Here is a 22,699-nt window from a genome sequence, read left to right as displayed (position 1 = left end):
GAGCCAGGGAGGCCTGGGAGAGGTGCTGAACACCCTGAAGCCTCTCTGTCAGGGCTGGGGACCTGTGCAGTTCTGGGCTCTCTCATCTTTGACACTTTCTCAGTTGCTTTTGGGGTGACGCTTGCAGCGGTGGCCTTTGTCACTGCCACCGCTCCCAGCCACCCAGGCCGCAGGGGTGTTTACCCGGAAAGGAAACCTCAAGTGCACAAAAGCTCGCTGCATGGGCTCCGTGCAGACTATGTTTATGGGGCAAGGGACATGCTGGGTGTCAGACCAGTTCCTTTCTGCTCTCAGCCACCTCCAGAGGCAGTGCCCGGCACAGCCCAGCACCATAGGGCTCCTCACAGGCATCTTGTGGCATCGGAAAGAGGGGTCCCTGTGGCCCTCTGTGCCCCCCCACCTGGCGTTAGCCCCTGTGGAGCAAAGCGGGGCATCCCCTTGACAGCTCCCGTCCCTGCTAGTGAGATGCAGGGTACCTTGGCTGCTCGGCGTGGTCCCCGTCTGGCAGATAGGACGCAGCTAATGCATCTCACAGGCTGTTCTGTGCCGAGGAGCTAAATATAACCCAGAGAGCAGAGCGGAGGGGGCTGCTTTGTAATGTAAATAGCAAGGGAGCTTGGTCACAGGCACAGGCGAAGGCAGGGCAGAGGGGAGAGCTGGTAGGGCCTGCTGGGGAGAGGGAAGTGGGAGCCCTGAGGTGCCAGGGAGAGCTGGTTGCGGCTCTCTGCCGTCTTCTCTTCCTTCTACCTTCAGATCTGGCTGGGCTCTGGGTTTTTGTGAAGTCCCATGGCAGAGGGTGTACAGCCCCTCTGTCCCAGCTGGGCAGAGCAGGGGCTGGGGAGGAAGGAAAGGAGGGCCTCCAGCTGCAGGGAGAGAGGAGCCTCCTTCCTCTGGGTCCTGCTTGCTAGCCTTTTAATCGTGTTAGCCCAGCTGTGCAGAGCAGCATAATCAAATTCCCATTCATTCCCAGCAAGCCAAGCCCGCTCCACTCTGACAGAGACATCTGTCTCTGCATCCCTCTGTGCAGCTGGGGAAAGGAGATGGCTGGCACCCCCTGGCACGGCCGGAGGGAAGCTCACAGCGCTGGAAAGTCCTAAGAGCGGGTGGCTCCTCACAGACCTTGCTCAGGGGGTGACAAGCAGGTGTCTCACCATCCCTTGCCCTGACCCCCTCCGGAGCCAGGGACAAGCTCTGGCTCTCTTGTGAGAGCTCCCAGGCACCGTGGCAGTCCCACTGCTGGTGGCTGGCCCCACTGTCAGGCACAGGCTCTGACAGACGCAGGGGTGGGATGGGTTTGGAATCAGCATCATGCAGTGCTCGATGAGCAGCGCTGGTGTGTATTCACCCCATGGCTCTCATCCTGGATGCTCCTAGTTGCATGGCAGTGGTAAACTGGGGATTGGGCTGGGTGTAACAAGGGATGGAAACATGCCAAGAGGCAGTTTTGGAGAAAGTGGGAGCCTGGCTGGTGCAGGGACATGCCTGCAGCAGTGCCAGGGCAGGGCAGCGTAACGCAGCCCCAAGCCCCCATCTTAAACCAGACACACTCCCTGGTTTAAGCCGATCCAAGACCATGCTGCTGCCAGAGGGGATGCTCCTGTCCTCCCTCCTGCTGATGTTTTTCCACATCAGGTGGGCCAGGCCTGCTCCCTGAGGCAGCAGAAGACATGGTTAGCCCTCCCTGGTTGTCCCCACAGCCACAGCCGCAGCTTTGTGTGCGGTGGGGGTGTGCGGGGGGAGCGTGGGGTGGGACTCCCTGAGAGCAGGCCAGCAGGGAGGTTTCGTTAGGGGCAATGCGAAGCTGCACCAGCACACTCCTGAGTGGGGAGAGCTGGGATCCCTGAACCGAAATTGCCTTAGTGGCCATCCCCTCCCTTGGCCATCCCCTCCCTTATCTGATCCCAGCTCACAATGAATCCCACAGGCAGGGATCCTGCCAGGTTTGGGCTAAGCAGGCAGCTTAACCCTTTCCTTACCAGGGGACTGCACACACTAGCACAGAGAGGCGGGGGCATGCTGGATCACAAAACCACCCAGCACAGTGACCCCCATCCCTCTCTGGTGCTGCCTGCAGAGAAGCCAGTGCCAGCAGGGTTGTCCCCTCTGGTCTCTTGACCAAGAACAGCCAGAACTGGGCTTTCTATGGGATCCCCCGTGGTTTTGCACCAAGCCCGAGAGCCAGGACTGTGAAAGGACACAGGGACACAGCACAGGGAGGAGGGTGAAGGTGCTGGGGCAAGGCGTGTTACTTCGACAGCCTCACGGAGCCCCGGTGCTCCCGGGTAAGAGGACTGGATGTCAGCACCGCAGGGCAGCACAAAATGCGAAAGGGAAACGTCTGCAGGCACGGAGCAAAAGCGACCAACCCATCGCGACATGCAAAGCGGCAGGGGTTACGAACCCTTTCGGTGATAACAAAACCTCTCCCCTCCCCGATCTCTGAGTTGGAGTTAGGCATCCAGGACCTGCCTTTTCCTCCCTCTGCACGGTAATTAGTGCAGCGGGTTGTGTTTGGTTTCAGAGCTCGCCTGGTGAGATCAAGGTCTGCCGATGCGTGTTTTTTTGGTGGTTTTTGTTTTAGTTTTGATGATGGAGTCTAAAGCAAGACTGTGTGCCACTTTACAAATGCCACCCTTGCGGCTGCAGGGGCTAGCTCTGCTCGCTTGCTTTTCTCTGGCCACACAGAAGCCATCCACAGACCCCCTTGCTGATCTGAAGGTCTGCTGGAGCCAGAGCAGACTGAGCACTGTCTGGTTGTGAAGACCTGGGGATTTTGGAGCTGGAGACAGGCTGAGCCTGCAGGCTCATGCTGTGCCCTGCAGACCCACACCAGGCAACGGTTGACGAATGTCAGTCTGCCTCTCCGCTCGTTGGAGACTGGCCCGGAGCCTCCCAGATGCTTGCGCTTCCCACAGTCCCCGTATCTGTCTTACCCAGGTGGTTTTTCGACAAACCCTGGCACAGGGTGAGCAGGCGCTCGTGGCTGGAGGGTGTTTGGAGGCCCACCGCACAGGGGAGACGCATACAGCTGGGGGGTTGTGAGTGCTGCAGTAGCATGCGGGGTGAGGATGCACATGGCACAGGGTGGGCTGCAGGAGGGCAACCCTGCTGCCATGTCACCGTTTGCATGGTGGTGCTGGGGCAGCTTTGGGAGAGGGGGCTGTCTCGAGCCTGGAGGCTTTCGAAGAGCCTCCCAGCAAGGGAGGTGAGGCTCCTCGGCACGCAGCCTGGCACGCCACGGTGTGCTCCCGCTTGCTGAGGGTGCGCATGAGGCTCCTCCAGAGAGGGCCCGGCAGAGGAGGTGGCCCCGCGCCGTGGGCTGCCAGGGGAAGAGTGCAGCGCAGCCGGCTGCGATGACAGCCGCCCTCACACTTCCAGGAAGTGCAGAGAGAGGAACCAGGTGGAGGGTGCAAACAAAGCTGGGGCCCCGGGCGGCGGAGCACTGCCAGGGACCTGCCCTCAGGATGACTCCGGAAAGCGGCCGCCGGGGGAGGAAGAGCGAGAGTGAACCCCGGGCCGGCTGAGCGCATCAGCTCGTGCTGCGGCAGATGTGGCGGCACCGCTCCTGGGACGTTCCCCAGGGCCCTCCGGGGGACGTAGATACGAGGTACCCACCGAGCTGGGCTCTGCCACCTTCCTCTTGCTCTTGGGGGGCCAAGGTGCTGTGGCTGGCGCTGACAGCCCATGCTTCGGGGGGTGGGGGAAAGGCTTCCCATGCTTTCCCGGTGCCTCGCTGGCAATCCCCTCCTCTTCTCCCAGCGCCAGCGCCGGGCTTGCGTAGCATAACCTCCGCAGTGGGGATGTCAGAGGGCCATCCTCTTGACGCTGAGCCTGCAGGTGCACGGGGTCAGCGGGGCTTTGCCGGGGCTGTCGGGTTCCTCCTGCAGCTGGTGGGAGCTGGAAGGTGTGACCCATCCCCACCAGCCCTCCTGGGAACGGTCGGTGCTTGAGGTGGCCAGCGGCGGGACCTGCCCTGAGGGGGTTACGGGTCAGCACGAGCGGCCGTGCCGGGCTGGCAGCTGGGACCCTGCCCGGGCAGCCCCTGCAGCCCTGGCTTTCAGCCTGGCTTGGCACCCTGAGGGGAGCGGGGAACAGCAGCCATCACAGCCAGCTCATTTTCCATGCAAAAGAGGGCTGCCCATCGCTCCTGCCAGGCGGGGAGAGCGCTTCCTTGCTGGAGGCAGCCTCAGCGCTGCCAGCCAGGCGGAGTAGGCCAGCCCCTGCCCCCGAGCCTGCCGGCCGCCCAGCCGGGGGTGCCCCTGGGAGACAGGGAGAAGCGGGGCAGGCGGCTCGCCGCGCTGGGTAAAACGCGGGCAGGGAGCTGCGGCGTCCGCCCTGGCAGCAAGGCCGGCGGTGGCTCCCGGTCCCCGGAGAGGGCGGTGGCGGCGGCGGGGCTGTTGGCTCCGTCCCCCCCGTCCGGCCGTGAACAATGGGAGGCGGAGGAGGAGGCGGGGGGAGGCTCCGCTTCTGCCGCCGAGCCTCTTCCCGAGCGCGGGGCGGCGGCGGGGCTGACACTCGACTTCCTGAGCCGGCAGCGCCGGGCGCCGGGGCCGGGCCCGCTGCCGCCGCGGGGCGCCCCCGGCCCCGCTCTCCGCGCGGCCCGGGCGGCGGCAGGGGGCGCTGGCGGCTCGGCGCGGCCTCGGGGCCGCCGGTGCGCGGCCGCACTTCCTGCCCGGCTGCCGGCCCCGGCGGGGCGGGAGGCCCGGCCGGCCGCGCCGCCCCCCGTCCGCCCCCAGTCCCCTCCCCTGGCGCGGGGCGGCGGTAGCGGCGGCGCCGAGCCCCGAGCCCGGCCATGGAGGCGGCGCGGCCCCCGCCGCCCGGCGGCTCGCCCTCCGCCTCCTCCTCCTCCTCCTCCGCCGCCACCGCCGCCTCCTCCTCCGGGGCGTCGGGCGGCGCCGAGCCCGAGCGGGGACCGCCGCCGCCGCCTCCGCTGGGCCGCCGGCACAGCAACAAGCGCTTCACCGGCCTCAAGCTCTTCGGGCGCAGGTGAGCGGCGGGCGGGCGGGCGGGCGGCAGCGGGACGGAGGGTGCCTCCGGCCGGGCGGGCTCCGGGCAGCGCCTCCCCCGCCGCCCCGGCACCTGGCGGCTGGGGACGGGCGGGGGCCGGGGGAGGCCAGTGCCCCGAGGCAAGGGCTGGCCACGGGCGGCTGGAGGGACCATCCTGAACGGAGGCTGCGGAGCCGCTGCCTCGCCTCCGCCGAGGGGAGCCTCCCCGCCGCCGGGCAGCTGTCAGCAGCCGCCGCATCCCGAACCCGCCACACCGGGCCCCGCCGAGGGGGCTGACCCCGGTTATAAAGTCGGCAACCGGCTGGGAGCAACCGCGGAGGGGTGCGGGACGTGGTGCGGGGATGGGGGGCTTGTGGGGGCGGTGAGTTTGCGTTTTCCGTTTTTGAGCTCTTGACACAAGCAATGGGAAGTTGGGAAGCATCGCCCTCGCTGGCCCGCTCACCTCCCCGGAGAAGTCAGAGCCTCATCTCTGGGGGATTTGTTTCCACCCGCTCAGAACCGCCTGTCTCCATCCCCGCACGCCCGTCCCGTGCTTCGGCTGCGAGACCGGCACTCCTGCGGAGCCAGGGGCATGGCTGTGCCGGTCCTGGGCTGCCTGCTGGGCTCCCAGCTTCCAGCTGCTGGGCTCCCAGCTTGGCTCGTTTCCTCCCTAGAGCCAGACGGGCTCCTCGCGCCTCCCGCAGCCTTGCTGTTGGCCTCGCGGGATTTGGGGGCTTCTTGGCCTGCGTAAGCCGAGGTGTGCACCTGCCATCCGGAGGTGTGTAGAAACATGGAATAACTGAGGTCTGAAGGGGCCTCTGGAGGCCACCTGGTCCACCCTGCCGCCTCAAAGCGGGGCCGAATTTGATCAGGCTGCTCATATTGAGCTTTGAGTGTCACCAGGGTGGAGGCTGCACAGCCTCCCTGGGCACCTGGTCCTGTGCTTCAGCTCCTGGGGATTTTTTTTTCCCTGATATCTATTCGGAGTTTCCCTTGTTGCGACCTGTGCCCGTTGTCTCTGAGGTGGCCGCAGTGCACCCCTGGGCAGCGTCTGGCTCTATCTTATATGTACCTTCCCATCAGGTAGCTGGAGACGGTAATCATATTCCCCCTTAACCTTTTTTCTGCAGGCCAAACCACCCCCTTTATCTCAGCCTCTCCTTGTATCTGATAGTTCTTGCCCCCGCTCCTCTTGGTGGCCCTCTGCTGAACTTGCTACAGCTCGTCAGCATTTTTGGCATACTGGGGGGCCTGAAGCACGATGCAGTGCTCCCGGGTGGTGCCGCGGGTGCTGGGTGGAGGGGAAGGGTCCCAATTTCAACCTCCACAGCCAAGCTGGAGCTGGGAGTGGATGTCTTGCAAGGCCACCCCACCATGGAGCGGTGCTCTCCTCTACTCTGTTTTCAGAGCTGGTGGTGGCAGTGGCTGCCTGGAGCTCCTGGCAGTCTCTGGCCTGTCCCCAATACTGCATGGCATCTCTGTCTGGCTCCCAGGGGTTTGGGCTGCTGTTCCTGCAAAGTATATCAGAGCCTGCACCAAGGGAAGGTTCTCCACGTGTGAACAACCTTCTGCAGCGTGGACACGTGGGGGAGAGGCAAAGTGGGACGGGCAGGAGACGCCAACTGGAGGGGGCCAGCACGTCCCCTGGGACGGCTGAAAATGCCCGTCGGGTTGTTTGGTGCGTGGATGCTTCTCTGCTGACAGTGGACCCGGTTTTCTCTGGCTCAGGGTGATGATTGCAGCACCTGGAGCTGTAGGGGAGTGAGGAGAGATTTCCACAGGCCTCGCAGAAGGAAGGAGCTCCCACACACAGCTCCTCCCACACACCTCCCGTGGGAGGTGGGCTCGGCGGGAAGCCATGCAGGATAATTGGCTGCACGCTGCTGAATTTGTGCCCACCTGAGCATTGGAGCCGAGGGTGACATGAAGTTCCAGCTCCTCTGAGGGAATTGTGAGGGAAGGCTTCGCTGCACCTTCTTTTGGCGAGAAGTACAACCAGCCCCTGCCCCCCAAATGCTTTCCAACAGCAGCTGGTGAGGAAATTTGCACCCCCTTCGATTCTGGGCTTTAGCCAGAGAGTGTGTGGTTGGGTAGCAGGTCTGGAGGAAACTTAGGCAATGAGCAGGAGCTTGCCCACCAGCAGCGATGAGTCTCTGGAGAGCCGCAGCTTCAAGGAGAGAGGTCTCCTGTGGTAAGCGTGCGCTGCTGGGCCTTGCCCACAGTGATGCCGGGAGGCACGGCCACGGCCAGGTGAGGGACAGGTCCACAAAATGGCAAGAGAGCCCGCCTTTTCCCCAGGGCAGGTGAGCCCCGAGGGGATTTAAAGAAAAAGAGGGGCGAGCCCCCAAGCTCTGGCCTCCAGCAGTACCTTAGTCCCCTGTGTTTTACAAGCGGGCTTATTTCTGTACCTTGTAATTGCCTTACAGGAGGGTGGAGTAATTGGCTCCAGAGCTGACAGAGACAAGTGCACAATACGTGCATCCGGGCCATGGATGGGTAATTCTTTTAACTGGGCTGATAAAGAGATTGGGGCTGATCAGATAATAGGTGGTTAGGATTAAATTTCCTTCCTAGGTGCCCCGTTTCTTGTGCTGTGAGTGAACAAGCATGGTTTACCCTTTCCAAGGGGGACCTGGGAAGGGAGTGCGAGTGCTGGGGACAAAGCCCCTTTCTTGCTCTCCCCTGTGCTGGAGAGGTGGGGTGCTGGAATGGGTCTTCCCTTTGGAAGACCCCTTTAGGGTCTTTAACACATCGCCCTTCAGAGGAGGTACGTGTGATGGCCAGGTCTGCTGTGGCAGCGTAAGCAGGGAGCGTAGCCGCCATCAGGGCAGCCGCTGGGCGGTTGCCCTGCAGAGAGCATGGGACCAAGTTTTCGGCTGTGGTCCTTTGGCAGGCCCAGCGCTGGAGCCTGCACGCGAGCCCGGGGGCGCCTGCCGTTGCCCCGGGGAAGGTCTGTGGGTGGCACAGCATGTGGGTAAACGGCACTCAAGAATCTGAGCTGAGCACCCGCCTACATCTTTCTGGGACGTTACTTGTCACCGTCTTTCTTGCAGCTTGATGCTCACGCCCATGTGAAAGCTAGGGGAGATGTGCCGGTGGGACGGTTGCCCAGCCTTTCTCATCCCCGTTGTGTGTGGGGGTCCCACTGCATCCCCTCGAACCTGCTGGCCCTTGGCTGGTGAGCGGGTCCAGCCAGGGCGCAGGGCTTTGGGTTTGCTTTCCCCTAGCACGTGTGCGGTAGAGGGGCTGTGTGGTGGGGTAAGCCCCAGGCACCCTGGCAGATGGTGGTGAGGAGCCTGAAGTTTGTGATCTGCATGTTGGCAGGCTGAGAGCAGCGCTTACCTCGGGACAAGCTTTTTCACAATGCACCTTGCTGCCAACTAGCTGTTGAGCAATCCTCCTCCTCCTCCATGCATGCAGCTTTTGCATGCCTCTAGCTCTGAAACCTTCCACCCTCTGCTCCCCATCCAGCTCACAGGTGATGGGTGGTATTAGCTGGGCCTGGGCCAGCAACACCCGTGGGAGTCCCCAGCTGTCCCCTACAGTGACACCTGGACTTGTTTGCAGGGCAGGTGGGGTGTGCCAGGAGAGCTGTTCTCGCTGCCATGTTTGCTCTGCAGTCTGCTCTGGGCCTGACCTCCCATGGGGTGGCTCGAGGGACTTTTGATCTTGCCAGGCAAAAAAAAAAAAAAGCACTGGGCATGCTGAGCAGCCCTGCCTGTTGGCAGCCAATGCAGCCCCCCTGGTGGGGCTGTTGGGATGAGGCAGGGAAGGATCAGAGTGTGAGGGTCTGGCTGCTCCCGGGGGCCGGGGCCCTCCCTAGCATGGTCCCTGCCTGCCACCTGCCTCATCTCTCGACTCTGCTGCCCTCCCGAGATGAGAGCAGAGGCTGCTGCAGCGCCGTGCGCCCACACTGGAGAAGGTGGCAGGACCTCTAATCTTCTTAGGATTTGGAGCATCCCTTCCAGGAAACCCTGTAATCTCCTCAAAGGGCTGAGAGGAGGGAGGACAAGGGACCTCTTCCCTCCTTTGAACGAAAATGATGGGAAGAGAGAAGGGCAGCAGAGGGGTAGGGGGACACTGGGAGCGGGCATGGGTCTTTGCAAGGAGACAGTGTTGAGAGGGGAGAGGGAGAGTTACAGATCTTGCAAGGGGGGAGAGTTTGGGGGCTGTTTGATTGCATGGGTCTTCTTGGGGACTAAGAGCAGTCTTGCTTATAGGGTGAGACCAGCCCTCTGGGATTGGGGGGATGCTCTTGTGGAAGGCAACCTGAGCTCTGGCAGGCAGTGGGGGATGCAGTGTAGGATTTCCTTTTCTCATCATGGTGTCGTGCCTGGGGAGCACACAGTGTCCCCAGAGACTTGGCAAAGCCTCTAAATATAACTTCCAGCTCTCAGTGGAGCTCTGGTTTCTTTTTCCCAGGTGACTCTGTGAGCTGAAGCTCCTGAGTTAGCTTTCAGCCACGCATTTGCTTGCTTGCTGGCTCCCGTAAACGGGTGCTGACTTTGAGATGCTGAGCTCGGGAGCAGAGCTCGGGCTGCAGGCTGAGGCTTAGGTTCCTTGACCCTTGGGCCCATAAACCATCCTTTTCGGAAGAGACAGGGACTGGCAGGAGGTGAATTACTTCTGCCGGAGACTTTTAGAGGTAGGGACTCTGGTGCAGGACCTACTCGGGAACATGGACAAGGCATGGAAATAGGGGAAACCTGTCCTGCTGGTTCTTGAGCTGGCACCAGTCTCTAAGGGAATAAGTGCCTCTGTCTTTGTGATCCTGAGTCCAGGAGCTTTCCCCAGGCCAGCTCTCCAGTATTACAAAAGTAATACCCCGTGTTTCTCTTGCAACTTGCAGGCCTGGCAGCAGCTGCAGTCTCTGTTTGGGAGCTGGGAGGCTTTCTTCTCACCATCAGGACGTCAGGAGGAGGGTGAAGCTCTGGCAAGCCAAGCGATGAGACTGCGCTGGCCAGGCCAGTGCCCGGGGGGATGGAGTCCTCCAGTGCATGCTGGGCACATGTGTTAGACCCAGCACTGTTCTACTCCTGCCTGTAGCTTAGGGGTTGACACCTGGGGGTGTTAAGTTTGTAGTTAACTGTGAGCTCTGCCCCCAGGGGAAACTCTTCCTCGTCGCGCCAGGGACTAACCGAGAGGACCTCTTCTCAGCCCCTGCCATCCCAGACAGTAGGAATTAATGGGCCTGCTGCCTCAGCCCTGCCTGCCGGGCAGGTTGTGCTGTCTGGGTTAGGCTGCCAATTCCAGTTTCTACCTGCAGCCATTGCTCCCGCACGTGGGAACAGCCTGCCAGAGCTTTGCCCATCTCATGGCCCCCGTGGTTCAGGGCCTGGGGAAATGAACTAAGCATCCCCTGTCTCAGAGGAGCCCAGCCCAGCCAGCAGGGACTGGTGGGAGCTGGGGACCTGTCTCTGGGGGTTTGGGGGATGCTGCCCAATATGCGGGTGCAGGGCGGTAGGTACGTGGCACTGGTGTGGGAAGCCCCCCTCTGGGGGCAGACAGAGCTAGGCCAGAGGCAGTCCTGCCTTCGGCTGCTGCCCCGTCCTCCACATGCCCCAAGTCAGTGGGAGATGCCTTCCGTGCGCCTCGCAGGCTGCTGCGGTGGGCATGGCCGAGCTGCTGCTCCCCCGGCATTACCACGGGATGCTGGCTTGTGGCGGACTCTAGCCGCACCGCAGCCTGCTCCCAGCCTCATGGGGGGGCTCCCAGCCAGAGAGGCATGAAAATCCCGCCCGGGCCCGGCAGGGAAAAGCTCGGTGTTCGTCCCTTGGCTGGCTCCTCTCACCCCATCTCCCTTCCCCTGCTCGCCAGCTGCAGCTCGGCTCTCTGCAGGGTGGGAGCAGTCTTGGCTACGAGACACGCTGTGGCTTTGCAGAAAGTCACGTGGCCCTGCTGGCTGGCTGTCCCAGGAAGTCAGGGGAGCTAACGAAGAGGCTCGTTGCAGAGGGTTTTCCCCTCGTTTTGGCACAGCACGGCTCCCACAGGAAACGTGGGTGCCGGAACAGCCTGTCCCTTGCTTACCGTTGGCAGCCCAGGTGCAGATCTGGAGCTGTAGAGCGGGGGGACCCCTTCCTGCCTGCTCCCCCCTGGCTCCCCCACCTCCTCTCCGGGGCAGGGCTCGCCAGTGGGATGAGGATGGAGAGTCATGGGGCAGAAGTATCTAAGACAGCTCAGAGCCTCTTCCCCAGCTCCTGGCCTCTGGGTACGGCCCATAGCCACCCCGGAGAGGGAGCGGGGAGCCGTGCAGCTGGCCACGTGCCGGCCCCTCTGTGTGAAAGTTCCCTCTCAATCAGATTATCTGTATCTCGTCCTGCCTTGCCGCCCTGGCCCTGGCCGGGAGCCGCTCAGATCCAGTGCTAAGCCTCTTACCGCCCAAGCCTGAGGTCACCACGCAAGGGGACATGGTGCGGGGCACTCCGGCGGCAGGCGCCCAGCAGCTGCCGCCGCTGAAATGGGGGGGGATGTTTTCTGCAGGGATTTTGCACCCATTGGAGGCTGGCAGATGGCGGGATTAAGAGGCAGCAGGGCTCCTGTCCCGTGAGAGCTGCCAGGGTGTACAGTCAGAGGCAACCTCTTCCCCAGCCCGGCTCCCGGCTGGTCTGTGGGTTGGCCTGGGGCCAGGAGATGCTCTGGCAGAGGCTGCGGGCAAGGACCCCCTGCCTGGGCTGGAACAGCGGCATTACCCACCCACAAGTTTTCTTGTCATTTGAATGACAGAGGAAGCAGATGTGGTGGGGGTGGGTGTCGGAGGGGTCCCAAGAAAGGTGCTCCCCCTCTGTGCTGGGTCACCAAGAGCTTTGCTCCCTGGCACCTGGCTGGCAGTGGGTTGGGGCACCCAGGGCTCGGTGCCCGTGCGCAGGGGCCAGAGGGATGGGAGCAGGCGAGCTGCCCTGCCCTGCCCTGCCCTGCCCTAACAATGCTTCTCCGTGCAAGGCTTGGCGAGTGCCTTCATGATTTATTTGAAATTCAAATCCATGCATGGACCCAGCGGTTTAGGTGAAGGCTGCCAGGAGCTGGGCTGGCACAGGGGAGGAGGGAGGGAAGCAGGGCTCCCTCTCTGTGCCAACCTGGCCCAGGTCCCTGAGCTGTGCACGCCATGGAGGTGCAGGGCCTGGGCACCCTTAGGCTCTGGCAGCCAGCTGGGTCAGGCTGGACGTGACTCTGGACTGGGCTGGGTTAGTATCCCAGAAGCCAGAATGTGGTGCTTGATGTTTGCTGATGGCTCCGAAGGGAGAAACAGCCTTGCTGACCCCGGTTCCGCGGGCACGTTGCCTGCATTGACCTCCATGGCTGACAGCAGGGGCGGTGGCACGGGTACCATTGGAGCTCCTGGGGTCTGCAAACGCCGAGGCCGTGGGGATAGCATGCGGGGTGGAGGGATGGCACCGGGGCAGCAAAGCCGTGGAGGGGGAGGACAGTGTTGTGTGCCGGGCGGCCAGGCATGTTTACGGGGAGGGCTTGCTGACCACTCTCTTTGTGTCCCTAGACTCCACCTGCCCCACAAAGGTGTCTTCCCTTGTCTCCAGGGCAGCCAGCCCGGCCGATGGGGATCCAGGAGGATAAAGCACCGGCCAGCGGTGTATAAGTACGTGGTATTTTTATTGGCTTGCACAGGCTGTGCAGTCCCAGCAGCTGCCGCAACATTTCTGCTCAAGAGCTCTCCTCCCTCCCACCCATGTCTCGCCCCACGTCACCCTCTTGTGTCTGCACTAACCAAGGCCGCCGAAGGCCAGGCTGCCTGCCTGCTGCCTGTGTCACTAACCTTGTTCTAGAGGGCAGCGCGCTGCTGGACTTTCCTCAGCTAACATGGCAGCCCCTGTTTTGCTGGTGTTTGAGGTGAAGGTCAGTTGAGGTCTTCCTCCTCTGTGTCCTACCCATTCTGGGCATGAGGGCCATAGCACCGAGACCCTGTGCATGCTGAGTGCTTTGAAGACCTAAGATGACAACGCTGAGAGGGTGGTTTAGCCAAATGGCTGAAGCAGCCTGAAGTTCAGTAGGGATGCCAGACATGGTGGGAAACCAGGGCCTGGGAGCCGGTCACGATTGCTGGGACATAGTTGCTGTATGGGAGCCAATACCTAGGCTAGCCATGGTGTTGGGGGCTCAATGAGTGCTTCTGAGGAGATGTGGAAGTAGGGACGAGTCCCAGGCCCCGTTCCCAGGCTCTCTGCGCCATGTTCTTTGTGGAGCAGCACATCAGCCTGGTCAGGATTTGGCTGCGTTTGTGTGAGTGCCGCGCAGAAGCGCCGTGGTGGAAGATCCCCACCGAGGACTGCTGCTTCCTGGCTTCTGCTAGACAGTTTCTCTGGGCATCGCCCCATCTGCACGGTGTCCTGGTCCTTTCTGAGTTTCCCACTCGGTCTCCAGGTTGCTTGATCTTGTAGACACAAAAGTCTCATGTCCCAGTGCTGTTTGGGAGTCCCACGGTTGGAGGTGTTAGGGGCGAGAGGCAACGTGGCTGGTTAGTGCTCTGCAGAGGGGAGGTGGATGGGCTTTGGAGAGGCCCAAAGTGCCGTGGGTTGAACACCAGAGGGCACGGTCGCTCTTCGGAGCTCTTCAGGGCAGCTCTGGCCCTTTCCCTGGGGCTTGCTTCAGCTGGGTGTTGTGGCATGTCCCCTCTGCAGGGTTGATGGCCTTGTCTCCTCGCTCCTGGTTTTGCTTTCCTCGCTTCTGCAAGGGAGGGCTTTGCAAAGCACCTGCGTGGAGCTTTTTTTGTGCTGCCGTGGATGAAGTGGCCAGTGAGCTTGCTGGCTTAAACTCGTCAGCCCCTGCTGCAGGCTGGCTGATGCTCAGAGGCAAACCTCCAGCCGAGGCAGCTGTTAGCCAGCTCACCGCTGCACAGGCTTGTGTGTCCTGGTAGCACTTGGAGCCGTGCAACGGCACCCGCCCAACCTCTGCGCCTGGGGCCTGGGTTGCTCCCCCGGCTTTCACGGTCTCCGGGGTCACCCTGTGGGAGTGGGAGCAGAGAAACTCGGAGAGCAGAGTGAGGCAGCCCTGCGCTACCGGTCTGTGGTGAAGTGTTAGCCCGCGCCAGGAAGGGGGAGAGTGGTCTGCTCTCTGCACCGGCAGCGCCTCTTCCCCTGGGATCTCCTCTCCAAAGGATGGTGGGAGAAAAGAGCCTGTCGGTGAGGCTGCGGAGGCTGGCAGACGTGGGGATGTTAGGATGAGAGAAGAAAAGGAAGCACGTAAGAGCAGATATGCTGAGGGCATTTAGAACAAAAAGAGTGGAGGAGAAAAAAAATCAACTTCTCCTCCTGCCCTCCCATTTGTAGCAGAGGGACAAGCTGACATTTAGCAAAACCAAGAAGTGATAGATTTAACATTGCTAAAATGAGTTACTTCAATTTTGACATGAGGTGGGGGAGAAAAAGACTTGGTAGCTCGCTGCCACGAGGTGAAAAAGTGAAACCAAAGATTAGACTTGATATCAGTAGCAGGGTCACAGTTAAACCAACAAATGCCTTTTGGGTGGCAAGTCGGCATGTACTTTGCTTAGTCATGGGGTCACGATGAAGGCTTGGGACACAGAAATAGGAGGTGTCTTTCCTGTCTTAGCCTCAGGCTTTGCGGAGGGGTAGATCACTGGGGACCAGGTTTCTCGGAGTTGCTGAGCAGTCCCCCCCTTGCAGACACCTGTGGGGGCTGCCACTTGCGGTGTGGTTTCAGGTGCGTGGGACCACGGTCTCCTCGCTTGGAAAGCCGTGCTTAGGGCTGCGTGGGGCTGGGAGCCTCTCGGCTCGGAGCAGTGGTTTCTGTTTGAACACAGCAGACTGAAACCTGTGACAGCAGCACGGGGAGCTGAAGGTCTCCCTCACCGCCCATTCGCCTGTGTGCATGTTTGCAGGGTGAGGGCTTAGTAAGTCACAGGGGGAAGGAGGAGAACGGCAGCAGGAAGGTTTGCCTGGCTGGCTTGAGGAGAGGGCTCTCGGGCTTCCTGCTCCCGCTGCCTCCAGGGAAAGGGACTTGGAGAACCAGTGACCTGGTCTCTTGCTGGTCTGCTTGACTTGGAAGGGATTTAGGGGCCATCTAGAATCTGCCCTGGGTATCCCTCCGGGCTGTTTCCGTTTGCAAGTCTGGGTCCTGCCAGCCCAGGAGGGAGGTGGGACTGTGGCAGGGGTGAGGAGCAGCAGGCGGCGGCAGCGCGGGTCTCTGCTGTGCCTAGACCACAGGGGATGGGGAGAGCAGGGTGGGCATGGGGCAGCTGGAGAGAAGCTCCCTTGGCTGGAGGAGGGGCTGGGGAGGAACCTCACACGTCTCTTACCGGGCTTTTTTGCTCTGGATGGGCAGCTAGTTATAGCTCCATTTTAATTTCCTCTCTGTTAAATACACCAGGAAAACATCCTGCCAGTCCTACTAAGTGGGTCTTAACAGTGATGGACTGGGGACTGTTCTGGGGGCCCTTCCGCAGCCTTTCCTCCTCAGCCCTTCTCCTGTGGTCACAGCTGGTACCGCTGCTGTCCCGGGTCTGCAGGGACGCTGGGACGTACTCAGCTGCTCGTGGCAGCTGGCCCTTTCCTGGCACTGGGAAGGGAAGTCCGAAGGACACGTACCCTGTGTAGGGAAAGGGGCAGAGCCCTCCATCCTTCAGCAGCTGCTGGGTTTGAGGGGAGAGCGAGCTGAGCAGGGGTGAACATCTCCTCCTCCCTGCCCTGGGCATCTCCAGCCCCCCTTCCCCACTGGTGCTGTGAGAAAAGGGCCGAACGCAATCCCCGCAGCAGCTTTGGTGGTGGAGAGATTTGCTCACATGTCCTTGCCCACCTCCGGCTCCCGCCGCTTTGCAAAGGCCACTCGCTCCTTCTGCCATGACAGAGGCAGCAGCGGTGGCGATAGCTCAGCCTTCAGGCCTGGCTCCCCTCTGGTTAATGGTTTCCTGTGAACTGCTTTCAAGATACCTATGGGGGAAGGCAGCTGGCTGCCTTTGCCTTCTCTGCGCTGCCAGCAGCCTCCCCTGACATTTTGTTACAATCATTTTACTGTAGTCTTCCTTCAGGCCCCGAGGACACTGGGCACAGTCCAAACGCACACACGTTCCTACACATAGAGGAAAAGAGCTTCCCGTCTAATTTTAGCCGTGACATGTAGGGCAAGGGGAAGGGGCAGGCAGGAGGAGGCAGGGTGTGAAAGGATGAGGTCCCAGCTGCGGCCACTCGTGCTGACTCACTACAGCCACGTGTGTGGCTATCGGCTCCCATCACTGCGTAAATGACCGAAATAACAATAGCCAGTGACTCACCCCTTGTGGGCATCGTGGAGCGAGCTGGCCTTCGGCGTGACCCCCCTCTCTGCAAAGGCCAAAGCGGAGAGGGGTTTCATGGCCCCGAAAGGGAGCTGGGTTGCATTTGACTGGGAGCAACTCCCTGGAGGCAGCTGGGGGGCCCGGGGTAGTGGTGAAGCGTGATGGGGAAGCCCCCAGCCTGGCTGCGAGAGGTCCCACGGGGGGTTTGCAGCAACAAGGGGAGGTAAAAAGCTCCCGAGATGTCTGAGGAGCCCACCTGGACCAAACACTGGCCTTAACTTGGGAGCAGGTTACCTCCTGTGCATGAGCACAGGCTCTCCGTGGCAGGTGGCTCGGCTCTGATCAGCCATGCAAGCCCCTTTATCTTTATCAAGGTCCCAAGGAGGTGGGAGAGAATCGCCTCGTCAGTGGGTTCCTCCCCTTATCCTTCTCTTGCTGCTCTGAGGGAAGCAGTGGCACTCCCTAGTTTTAGTTGGGTGCTGGGGGTGGCTGGGTGCCCGGGGGGGGACCCCTGTCTTTCTGGGCCCCCTCTGGTGCATGTGCCTCCGGCCGGGGGCGAGCTAGCTTCGGGGCTGCTCGGAGAGGAAGTGCAGTTGGTTATTTTAACGAGTGCTGTCAGGGTTTGCAGCGTGGGGAGGAGGCGGAGGGAAAAGCCGAGTGCTTGCTCTCCAAACTAGGACTTGGTCGGGGAGGGCTGGCCTGCCGCTGCTGCGCAGCCACCGCCACCCGCTCGGCACCTGCAGGGACCCCGCGCCGCTCCAGATCAGGTCACGGGGGCTTTTCCCCACACTCACCCCTTCTCTCCTCCTCCTCCTCCTCTTCCTCCTTGTCCCCCATGTTTTGCTGCTTTTGTTTGTGCCGGGTGGGGGATGGGAGGGGGCCGGGGGAGCCAGCCCTTAGTTCGTGAGTATGGTCTGAGCAGGTACCGGGTCCCATCCTGCTGGGGAAAGGTAGGGGGGAGCAGACCCCAGAGTCATCCCCAAGACCCTCAACCCTGCTCCTGCTGAGCAGTGTTTGCTGCCGGAGGCTGGAGCAAGCCCATGGGGCTGTGAACAGCCCTTGGGGCTGAGGCAGGGGCTCCGCAAAATGCAGCTACCCTGGCATTCGGTGGCACCTGGCTGTTGTTTCCCCTTTGGAAGGAGGGCAGGGGTTTCCCTGCCAGAAGTGGGTTTCCAGCAGCCCAGTCTGCTGTGTGGCATGGGGCTGGCAGCAGGAAATCTGCATGTGGCATAGGACAGCGGCGTGGGGAGCCAGCCTGCGCCTCACTGGGACCGCTTGGACCCCAGCTGTTTTGCCCTGGGATAGTTTAGGGAAGCAGGACAGACTTGTGGGCTCCTGGCATCTCCCCTGGTGGCAGTGAGGCACCGCGCTCCTGGCGGGAGTGGAGGGATGCCCTTCCAGATCCCTGCCGTAGGCTGGAGGGAGGCATGCGGCTTCCATCTCTCTGTTATCAGTGCCCGTAGCTGAGCACCTGAGGCTCTCTTGGCTTTGCTTTGGGAGGTGCAAAGGTCTTTGCATGCCTCTGGGAGGTCCAAAGACTTCCCAGCCCTGGGAATAACTGCCTGTGATCTGCCTCTGCTACGCTGCAGCTTTATCTTTACGCTGGGTTCACTGCCTCCTCCCTAGGGCTGCTGCCCTGGGCAGATGATGCATGTTGCCCTGCCCGGGATGTCATCCCCAAGTGCTGGGAGAAAACTCTGGGGCTGCTCAGGGAGTTTGGATCGGACAGCTGGGCTGTGGGACTGGCCTCCCTTTAAATAGCATGTCCCTCACGTCCCTCCTGTATGGGAGGCACGGAGCCATGCGTACCAAAGGAGGGGACCAGCCCTGGGGAGGACGGTGGGAATCTGCTAAAGAAACCACGGGCTGGGCACCCAAACCACTGGGGTGCCCTGCCAAGCCCCCCACTGCTTTGCTTCGTGTATGTCGCTCTGCAAAGGGAGCTCAGAGAGAGAGAAGAAACTTTCAAAGTCCTTCCCAGCCTGCATCACCAGCCCTGCTGAGGCGACCAAAATAGAAACTGCATGGCCGGCCTCTTCCCCGACCCCTGCTCTGCCTCGGCCATGGCACGCTGATGGTGGTGGCTCACCTTCTGCATTTCATCCCGGCTTAATTCACTGCTGAGGCCATCAGTCTTGCTGTTTGGCTCCCCAGCCAAATGCAGCAACAGATTGTTTAAATCAGGACTGTCAGGTTTCTTGATAACCAGGAGGCAGATTATTTACTGTAGTGGCAAATAAACTTCATAATGTTATGATGGTGGAAAGTTGTCAAGGGATATGAATGCCCAGAGTCAGCCCAGGAGCCTCCAAGGAGACGGCTTTGGTTTAAATTAAGACAAAACACTGTCTTCCATGGATTTTGGGAAGGAAATCACATTGTTGTAATGGGAACATTACTCTGAGCCTTAGGGCTGGCAAACTCTTGACTTTATGAAGCGTAAGCGGAGGGTCTGACCTAGTCTGGAAGGTGTGCCTTAAAGCACATCTCAGGTTTGCCCTGAGAAGGCGGTGAAGGAGAGGTGGCACCAGGGCATCGTGCAAAGCTTGGGGAGAGGCGGGATGGAGCTGCCACCAGAAGGATGTGGGGTTATGCTAGGAACTGTAAAAAAGTCTCGGCCCTTCTGCTCACTGCCCCTGCTCTTCCCAGCAAGCTGAACTGGACAGCATTTTCTTGTGAAGGGCCAGGCAGGAGGGTGGGATGGTTGATCCCTTTTGCCTTGCCTTGATCAAGACTCAGCCAGGCAGTGGGGACCACACTCAGGTCGCTGCATGGACCTGGGCAGTTCCTTCCACCTGGCTTTGCCCCTTAGAGAAGCTTCCCATGACAAGCTGCAGAGCCGTGGTGTTTTGTTTCTTTGCCTTGCCTACAACCCCCTGCAAGGAGCTGCTGGTCCCTGTCCCTGCATCCATTGCCCTGCCTTCCTTGTTCAAAGAAGGCGGCTTACAGGCTGCATCTCCTCCGTGTGGCATCCCCAGCTCCCGATGGAGTGTGAATAACCAGGAAGTGGTGTGGCGTTAAAGGTAGTGGCTGTGTCTCATCCCTGGTGTGGACTGCGTGGTGATCCGCCTTGGGCACCCACAGTCAGAAGTGATGCTGAACTGGTGATGCCGAGCCATCACTGCCAGTTGGGGTGTGCCGTGAAATTCCTGTCCCCTGAAATAAAGCTAGTGGGCGAGTTTTGCTTCTGGCCATCCTGTGCAGGTATCCTGTTACCCTTTTGTGTCTGGGGTGTGTCAGGGTATTTGCATCGGGTCCATAGCACTGGCAGAGGTGCTATGGCATGGCACTGACAGCACTGGCACGTGGAGCAGAGGTGTGTATGTGTGGGAGCAGGAGGCTGCAAGTTGTGCTGTTGCTCGGCCACGTGCAAGATGGGTACAAAGAGGCCAAACTGATGTTGCTGCCCATCCCTTGTGAGGCAGTGCAGTCGTGGGGCTCCAGGTTGGTCAACCAAAGTGCCCAGTAGCACTGACAGGCTTCTGAGCAAGTTAGCAAAGCCCTTAGATGTTGCCAGGGGTGCCTTGCTCTTGCTGTCCATGCCCAGTAGCCCTGGCAGGGGGCTCTGTGCAGCTCCCTGCAGAGAGGGGTGCTGTGGCTGCATGTGCAGAGACCTCAGGGCTGGGAGGAGGTCCTCTGTGGCTGCATGCATGTGACCACCAGCTGGTTTCTAAGCCCTTGCCTTGCTTTCTCACTAGGAGGGAGGTCTGACGTCCTCTGGATCAACTCCAGGGCTCACTGTTCCCCTCTGAGTGTCCTGCAAGAGCCAGAAACTGCCTTCTGCAACCTGGAGGAGCAGCCTTAAGGTTGTGGCAGTAATCTCCTCCTCCATGGTATATGAGGGTGACTGTACAACTGAGGATGTCCTTGGCCGTGTTTTACCCTGGGAATGCCATGCTCTTGCAGCTCAGGAGCCTGGGAACGAGGTGCTATGGCCCGTGTAGGTGGTGGCACTTGTTGCAGTAGATCAAATGAATGAATCCTAAAATAGAAGGTGAGCATGGCCCGTAGCTCACCCCTTGTGATGCTTTGAAAGGCTCGTGGTTTGGACAGAGCCTCCTTACTCCTGTGCTGGGAGGGAGCTGCATCTCCTTGCTCATGCTGGAGGGTGTGGTGTGTCCCCAGCATGGGGAGCTCCTGACTCTGATTTATTTGCGTGATGTAGGAGAGATTACAGCTGGAATGGAAATTATGGGTGGAAGCAAACTGCACAGAGTTTGGGAGCTTGCTGATCACTGCTCACCTCACTGCAACCAAAGGCCCGAGGGCTGCACCACACCTTGACCAGTGTGCTCCCTTCCCCATCTGGCACGGGAGCACCTTCCTCAGCAGACCTCATCCGTGCTGGTTGCCCTTCGTGTCACCTCGGAGAGTACTGGCCGTGGAGCCTGAGGGAGAGGAGAGGTTGGTGACTGATGCCTGGGAGCAGGACAGGAGAGTGGGGATGGGATTTCAGCAGGGGTGGTGAGGGGACGGCAGTGTACGTGCGAAGACTGAGTATCAGAGCACTGAAAGGGGGGCGGGGGTGCGAGCTTGTGATGGAAACCGAGGCTGAAGGCAAGCGGTGGTATGTCAGTGGGGTGGGGATGAGTAGCAGCTCCCTGGATGGGCTCCTGGGCTCTTGTCCCTCAGTCCCTCTGGTGTCCTGGCAGGGAGGAGACACAGAGGCAGAAGCCCAGGAGATCTTGGTGTCACGCAGGGGTGGCTATTAATAACACTTACACTTTGCCTGCGGTTGAGCTGTGCGAGTCAAGCGTCCTTGCCAGGGGAAGACAGCTTGTAAGCTGAAACGGGCTCCTGCTTTCATGCTGCCTGCTCCAGTGCCACAGCAGCTCCCCAGCACCTGCAGCAAGCCAGGACACAGCCAGCTGCCGTCAGGACAGGCGCTCGTCATGGAGCAGGGCGAAACTCTCGGACTCATTTCCCTTGCTGTAGCCCCGTGGTTGGAAAAAATGCTTTCCAGTTAACTCACTGGAGGTTTGCTGAAAGGTCGGGAGGAGCTGATGGTGTTTTTCAAGTCCAGACTTCTCTAGGGCTTAAGGCTTGTGTGTTGTGCTGCTGGTGGTGTCCTGCAGTAAGGTCCTCTTGCCACTCTTGGTGCCAGGAGAGGGGTGCCAGGTTTGGCACTGTATGAAGGTAGCCTGGGATCTCTCTTGCTTCTGGGCACTGGGAAGAAGAGACGAGGCTACTGGAGGGACAGAGGGAATAGTAACGTGGAGGAAAGGCTGAACAAGTGTGCGGCACAGCATCCCTCTACATGTCTAAGGGCACAGAGGGCCTGTTCAGTGCGGTACATGGGAGTTGGCTTGAGGCTAGTGGAGGAAAGCAGAATAACAGAGCTGAATATCAAGAAGCTCTCTGATGTGGGCAGAGCCTGTGCGTTGAGGGACACTGCGTGTTTAGCCCTAGGAGTCAGCCTGTCTGGTTTTGGAGCTGCCACCAAAACCCCAGCTCTGGAGGGACGGAGGGATGGCTGCTGGCTGTCTAGAGAGCAGGGTCTCCATATCAGCCGATCCAGAAGCTCTGTGCCCACTGAAGTTACAAGATGCAAGTTTTTCCTCTTCAATCCCTGCTTGACTTTCCAAGGGCATTTAGATCCTGCCACCAAGGTTAGCTCTGTCCTTAGACTCTGAGTGCCCAGGGAGCTTCCTGCAGCAGCCCTCTCCTCCCCCAGCTCTCAAGGGCAGCACTGCTGCCTGCCTATGCTCCGGGACATGTTCCTGCTTCAGCAGCATCTCTGCCCACCAATGCCAGGCAGGGAGCATAGGAGACTGAGGAGTTCTGAGGAGTCTGGTTAGGAAAAAAAAAACCTCCCAAGACCTCTGACTGCAGATCATGAGCAGACCAGAGCTGCTGGCTCCTTCCTCATTCACAGAAGGAGATTGAAATGATAGTGCAATGCTGCTTGTAAGTAGAGTTGATATCCTAGTGCGTGCAGCGGTACTTCCTTTCCCTCCCACCATGCAAATGCCAGGCTTCCTCCATCCAGCCTCCTTACCTAACTGAGCTGAGCAATGCCGTCTGCAGAGCAGCCACAGGTGCCAGCTCTTCTTCGTCTTGTCATGGCAAGAAACAGTGGAGATCCCAGAGATGTGCTGGTGTTAGGCCAGGGGCTTCCAGGGCTTAGCTCCTCTCGGGCTCCTTTCCGCCCAGTGTGGTGTTCCCTGGCTACTCTGCATGCACCTCTGGTGGTGCACATCAACCCTGGGCACCCCCAACAGTCAGTCTGTTTGCTCCACCAGCAGCAGCTCTCAACACCTGCGATACACCATTTGGAGCTCAGATTGGAAGTTGTGAGAGATGGGGTTATCTTCACCATCATATCTGAGCTGCCACGTGCTGCTGTTGTGGGCTGTCAGATGGTTGCCTGGTAATAACCTTCCCCACTGGTGGCCAGAGCGTGAGTCCATGTGCCACTTGCAGACAGCCCTGAAGATAAAAAGGACCGTAATCAGCTAGTACCCAAACATA

The 22,699-nt window shown here is 60.3% G+C and overlaps 1 protein-coding gene across 2 annotated transcripts in view; it reads left to right on the top strand.

The window, feature by feature from the left end:
• The first annotated feature begins 4,657 nt into the window (after positions 1–4,657).
• Positions 4,658–22,699, top strand: part of DGKZ (diacylglycerol kinase zeta) — a 45,603-nt gene continuing 27,561 nt past the window's right edge. Inside the window, exons 1-2 of one of the 2 annotated variants that reach the window (XM_072864843.1) lie at positions 4,658–4,986; positions 12,479–12,577. In XM_072864843.1, coding sequence (XP_072720944.1) covers positions 4,793–4,986; positions 12,479–12,577 — 293 coding nt within the window. In that variant the 5' untranslated portion in view covers positions 4,658–4,792. The remainder of the gene's footprint in view (positions 4,987–12,478; positions 12,578–22,699) is intronic. The other variant, XM_072864844.1, reaches the window with a different exon arrangement.

Source organism: Ciconia boyciana, chromosome 6 (genome assembly GCF_034638445.1).
Source record: "Ciconia boyciana chromosome 6, ASM3463844v1, whole genome shotgun sequence".
NCBI lineage: Eukaryota > Metazoa > Chordata > Aves > Ciconiiformes > Ciconiidae > Ciconia > Ciconia boyciana.
This window is presented reverse-complemented; position numbering and strand designations above follow the sequence as displayed.